The 6,360-nt window shown below is 35.3% G+C and overlaps 1 protein-coding gene across 1 annotated transcript; it reads left to right on the top strand.

Moving 5' to 3' along the window:
* Positions 1–2,239: 2,239 nt before the first annotated feature.
* Positions 2,240–4,618, top strand: LOC140012815 (uncharacterized). Its single transcript, XM_072061132.1, has 2 exons — positions 2,240–3,340; positions 3,908–4,618. Exons 1-2 carry the CDS (start codon positions 2,240–2,242, stop codon positions 4,616–4,618), a joined length of 1,812 nt encoding a protein of 603 aa, XP_071917233.1.
* Positions 4,619–6,360: the final 1,742 nt, after the last annotated feature.

A 6,360-nucleotide genomic window follows, 5' to 3' on the forward strand; every position in this document is an offset into this window, starting at 1 on the left:
GTCACAAAATTGGTGCTATTCAATGGGGTTTTTAATTAGGGATCGCCGCAACTCTGATGTGCGGTTTCAAGTAAAAATAATTTTAATTTTCATTTATTTTGGGTTGCTTCAGTTTCCCTTTTTTTTTTAATTCCTTCAAACCATCGCCGCTCATTTGATTAGCGGCGAAGTTTTTTTTTTTTTTTTTTTTGCACGATGCAAAATCTTGTGGTATATATTTCTTCATTTTTTTATTGAGATATATATTTCATTTGCCAAAGAGGCCAAACAAAAGAAAGTACAAATTCAGGAACAGGACTTCCAAGGTGCCATCAAACACTTGCAAGTTAAACGCAAGTCATGCAGTCCCGCACAATGATGTGAAAAAATAAATGTTATATCTTGTTAATCATAAATTTGACCAGCTTATGTACTAGATAATTATAGTTAAGTGAACAGATAAACAAGAAAGATTTGCACTATACATACGATATATTTTTTTGCAAAGATTTTTCTATTATATATAAATGCGTTATTAGTTACCTTTATGACTGTATTTTCATCTTTTATATATCACATCAGAAAAAGTGTCACATTTATAACTGTATTTTCATCTTTCATATATCACATTTAAGAAAAGTATTACATATTAATTTCAAAAAAGGGTTTCTAAATAATCTTTTTATCCAAACTATAAACATTTATCGGTATATAAAACAGTAGATTTTTCAAAAAATTTCCAAGTTTTGACAAATTCTGCATTTAACAATGTAGATTTCTTTTCATATTTATTTATTTTTTTTAATCATGAAGAATTTTTTGACTAAGTTAAATTTTCATATTAAATTTTTTTTTTTGCATCGCCGCTCATGAGATGAGTGGCAATACCTTTTTTCTCCTTATTTTTTTTCTTTTTTTAATAAAACGCAAGCGGCATACTAAGGAGTAAACCCAGCCTTGAAGGCAATGCTTTTGTGATCATTTCCAGGTTCCACAAGTGAATAAGATGAAGGCTGCAATAAGTAAGACATAGCCTGAGATCCTCATTTCATATAATTCATTCAACGTGGCAAATAGGATATAACATAAATCAGAATGGAAAAAGCACCACGTCTTCAACCGTCTTGAATATATGTACACCAGATTTCCCCCTCTCTGATTGCATTGTGGAACAATTATTTGGAACAACTCATTGCCTTACATGAATAGGAATTGTTCCATCTATGAAATATATACCACAAGATTTTGCATCGATGCAAAAAAAATTTAAAAAAAAAAAACTTATTGCCGCTCATCTCAAAAAAAAAACTCATGAGCGGCAATGCAAAAAAATTAAAAAAAAAAAAACCTTCACCGCTAATCAATTGAGCGGCGATAGTTTGAAGGAATTAAAAAAAAAAGGGAAATTGAAGCAACCCAAAATAAATGAAAATGAAAATTATTTTTATTTGAAACCGCATATCGGAGTTGCGGCAACCCCTAATTAAGAACCCTCCATCAAACAGCACTAATTTTGTGACGATTTTTAATTTTAGCAATATTATGTGAAATTCGCCCTTTCACAGGTGATTCGACAAGTAACCTCGAGTAAATTCTAACCACCAGTTTCACTTCTCGCATGTGCATTTGAAGTCAGTTTCACTCATAAATTCTTGAAATGTGTCATACTTTTGCTCCGCAAAGAAATTTAGGCAATGGGTAGGTGGCAAAAAGAATATTACTATAACGTTATGCAGGAATACCAAAATTTGAGTAGATTCTAAACCATAAATTTAATTGCTTGCCTTGGCATTTCAGGTCCTGTACACTCTCTAGTTCTTGACATTTGTTTCCACGTATCTTTGCTCCCTAAGAAAATTAATCACTTCTGGTAGGCAAGAAAAATATCAGCGTCATCTTATGCGAATTTGCTTAAGGTATTTGGAATATAATTACAGTGTTCAGTGTTAGAAATATTTACCGTTGTTAATTATCATATTTATTTATGGAGTTAGTGGAATTAGTGGAGTTAGTGGAATAACTAGTGGAATCAGTGGAGTAACTAGTGGAGTTAGTGAAGTCATTGGGATAGTTAGTGGAGTTGGTTTAAACTCTATAAATAGAGTAATTTCATGTTATAAGAAATGTAAGTTTTCAAAGAAATAAACACTTGTCATTTGCTTCTCTTATTATTTGCCTCAATAATTGTATCAGTGGTATCAAAGTTAGGCTTGTGAGTGAAAACAAAAGTGAGTTGTGAGAATTGTGTTGGAAAATTACGATGGCCACCGACAATTTTGTGCAGCCAGCAATTCCTCGCTTTGATGGTCATTATGATCATTGGAGTATGCTAATGGAGAATTTCTTGAGATCTAAGGAGTATTGGCAGGTTGTCGAATCTGGAGTAGCAGAGCCAACAACCGGAGAAATATTGTCAGAGGTGCAGAAAATGGAGTTGGAAGCATTGAAACTGAAAGATCTTAAAGCCAAAAATTATCCATTTCAAGCTATTGATCGAGCCATTTTGGAGACAATTCTTAGCAAAGATACCTCCAAACAAAATTGGGACTCCATGAAGAAAAAGTATCAAGGAAATGCAAAGGCGAAGCAGGTGCAGCTTCAAGCTCTTTGGACCGAATTTGAGACTTTACGTATGAAGTCAAGCGAATCGGTCACTAATTATTTCACAAGAACGATGGCAATCGCTAACAAGATGAGGATCCATGGAGAAAATTTGGAGGACGTCACTATTGTCGAGAAGATTCTTCGATCGATGACAACAAAATTTAATTTTGTTGTATGCTGTATAGAGGAATCGAAAGATATTGATGCAATTTCAATTGATGAGTTGCAGAGTTCTTTGTCAGTTCATGAGCAAAAAATTAACCAGCAAGAGAAAGAGGTGCAAGCACTGAAGGCTTCAGCAGAAAGTCACTCAACATGGAGAGAAGGCAGAGGTAGAGGAAATAATGATCGTGGCAACCAACAACAACAATACCAGCAGCAAGAAAATCAATTTCAAGGAAGAAGAAGAGGACGAGGAGGCTATCCATCAACAACTCAAAGGCCAAAGTCAACAGACAAGTCCAATGTTGAATGCTACAAATGTCATAGGTATGGCCATTATCAGTCCGAATTTCGAACTAATTTGAATAGACAAAATGGAGAAAGGACTAATTTTGCAGAAAAAGAAGAAGAAGTGTCTCTTTTGATGGTGTGTCACATGAGTAAAGAAACTCAACAAAACATGTGGTATTTAGACACCGGTTGCAGCAATCACATGTGTGGAGATAAGAAGACATTCTCTGAGTTGGACGAGTCATTCCGTAGTACTGTCAAGTTTGGTGATAACTCTACAATTTCTGTTATGGGAAAAGGAAGGGTAATTATCCAAACCAAAGGAAATTCTTCTACCTACACTATTACTGATGTTTTTTTTGTTCCAGACTTAAAGACAAATTTGCTTAGCATGGGTTAGTTGCTTGAAAAAGGGTACGAGATTTTTATCAAAGATGGTGTATATCAGATTCGAGATGCAAAGTTGGGCTTAATTGCTCAAGTTAAGATGACGGCAAATCGTATGTTCCCATTCTATTTGCAAAACTTGACTCATTCATGCCTCTCGGCAAAATCGAAAGATGTGGCATGGTTATGGCATTTTCGTTATGGACATTTGAATTTTGGTGGATTGAAAACTTTGCAATAGAAAAATATAGTAGCTGGTTTACCTCAAATCACAACTCTTTCAGAAGTTTGTGAAGAGTGTGTTATTGGCAAACAACATCGGAATAGCTTCCCAAAAGGAAAATAGTGGAGAACAAAAAACGTCTTGGAGCTGGTTCACTCTGATTTATGCGGACCTATAAATCCGTCATCTGATGGTGGAAAACGCTATTTTATGACGTTTACTGATGATTATAGTCAGAAAACTTGGGTCTATTTTTTGCAGAAAAAATCTGAAGCATTTTCAACGTTCAAAAATTTCATGACTCTTATCGAAAAGGAAGCAGGCAAATCCATAAAATTTTTTCGCAGTGATTGTGGTGGAGAGTATAATTCACAAGAATTTATAAATTTTTGTGAGAAGTATGGAATTCAGAAGCAGCTTACAGCAGCTTATATGCCACAGCAGAATGGTGTTTCAGAGAGAAAGAATCGTACAATATTGAACATGGTGAGGAGCATTTTGACAAAAAGTGGTGTTCCAAAAAATTTTTGGCCTGAAACTGTCAACTGGAGCATTCATATGTTGAACAAAAGTCCCACATTTGCTGTTAAAAATATGACGCCTGAGGAAGCATGGAGCGGAAGAAAACCAACAGTGGATCACTTCAAATTTTTTGGATGCATTGTCTATGCTCATGTTCCAGAGCAAAAGAGGACAAAATTAGATAACAAGGGGGAGAAATACATTTTTCTTGGTGTTAGTGATCAGTCAAAAGCCTATAAACTTTATAATCCTATCACCAAGAAAATTATCACCAGTCGAGATGTAATTTTTGATGAGGAAAATTTTTGGCCATGGAGCAGCAATATTATTAAACAACAAATACCCGCTGATTTTGATGGAGTTGATGAAGAAAATAGGCAGCAGTTGACAGAACAAATTCCACAACAGGCAGCAGTTGACAAAACAAATTCCACAACAAGCAGCAGTTGACAGAACAAATTCCACCGAATGGTCCAGATGATGTATCAAATTCCCAAACAGTTGCAGAAGATGAAGGACGGCCTCAACGTATTAGAAAAAGACCTGCACGGATGATTGATTATGAGGTACCTGGAATTGATCAATCTCAAGACCTACTTACATATTTTGCACTATTTTCCGATTGTGATCCTACAGTTTTTGAAGAGGCTATCAAAGATTTGAAGTGGCAAAAGGCAATGGATGAAGAAATTGCAGCTATTGAACGAAATAACACATAGGAGTTAACCAATCTTCCAGAAGGACAAAAATCTATAGATGTCAAGTGGGTGTACAAGACGAAATTAAAAGAGAATGGAGAAGTTGACAAGTACAAGGCACGTTTGGTAGTTAAAGGCTATAAGCAAGAGTTTGGGGTGGATTATGGAGAAATCTTTGCTCCAGTCGCAAGGCATGACACAATTAGGATGGTGATTGCATTGGCAGCACAAAATTCATGGTCTATCTTCCAGTTGGATGTGAAATTAGCATTTTTACATGGTGATTTACAGGAACAGGTATTTATTGATCAACCTCCTGATTATGTGAAGGTTGGAAGTGAACATAAGGTATAGAAACTCAAGAAAGCATATACAGGTTAAAACAAGCCCCACGTGCTTGGTATAGTCGTATAGATGCTTATTTTTCTAAGGAGAGATTTAAGAAATGTCCATATGAGCATACACTTTTCATAAAGATTAGAGATGGAGGTAAATTGCTGATTGTTTGCTTATATGTTGATGATCTTATTTTTAGTAGAAATGATAGTGCCATGTTTGAGAAATTCAAGAAATCTATTATGGCCAAATTGATATGTCTGATCTTGGAAAGATGCATTATGTTTTTGGGCATTGAAGTGGTGAAATCTGCTGATGGAATTTTTGTCTCTCAAAGAAAATATGTGCAAGAAATTCTGAACAGATTTCAAATGACGAATTGTAATTCTGTTAGTACGCCAGTTGAAATGGGTTTAAAACTTATCAGAGACCCAGGAGGAAAGAGGGTTGATAGCACCCTTTACAAGCAAATTGTGGGAAGTTTAATGCATTTAACAGCAACTAGGCCTGATATTATGCATGCTGTAAGTCTTATTAGTAGATACATGAAAAATTCAAGGGAGACACATCTTCTAGCTGCCAAGAGGATTCTTCAATACTTGCAGGGAACCATTGAGTATGGATTATTTTACAAGAATGGAGAAAAATCAGATTTGTTTGGTTTTACTGACAGTGACTATGCAGGCGATTCTGATGATAGAAAGAGTACGTCTGGATATGTATTCATAATGGGTTCAGCAGCTATTTCATGGTGTTCAAAAAATCAACCAATTGTTACGTTATCAACAACTGAAGCAGAGTACGTAACTGCAACTACCTGTGCCTGTCAAGCAATTTGGCTAAGGAATATTCTTGAAGAGTTGCATTTTCAGTAAGAAGGAGCTACTACAATTTATTGTAACAATAGTTCTGCCATCAATCTCTCTAAAAATTCAGTTTTACATGGAAGAACCAAGCACATAGACGTGAGGTTTCACTTTCTATGGGAGCTCACAAGGGATGCAATAATTGATTTTCTCTACTGCAAAAGTGAAGATCAGATTGCTGACACAATGACCAAGCCATTGAAGTTATCCACGTTTCAGAAATTAAGGAAGCTACTTGGAGTCTGCACAGCTGATAAGTCTTATTAAACTGAATGTTTGAGAAACTTTCAGT

Source organism: Coffea arabica, chromosome 8e (assembly GCF_036785885.1).
Source record: "Coffea arabica cultivar ET-39 chromosome 8e, Coffea Arabica ET-39 HiFi, whole genome shotgun sequence".
NCBI classification, from domain to species: domain Eukaryota; kingdom Viridiplantae; phylum Streptophyta; class Magnoliopsida; order Gentianales; family Rubiaceae; genus Coffea; species Coffea arabica.

Coding starts and splice junctions, on each gene's coding strand:
- LOC140012815 (XM_072061132.1), top strand. CDS start 2,240: ATGGCCACCGACAATTTTGTGCAGCCAGCAATTCCTCGCTTTGATGGT. Junction 3,341..3,907: donor CTGTTATGGGAAAAGGAAGG/GTAATTATCCAA, acceptor TATTTTTTGCAG/AAAAAATCTGAAGCATTTTC.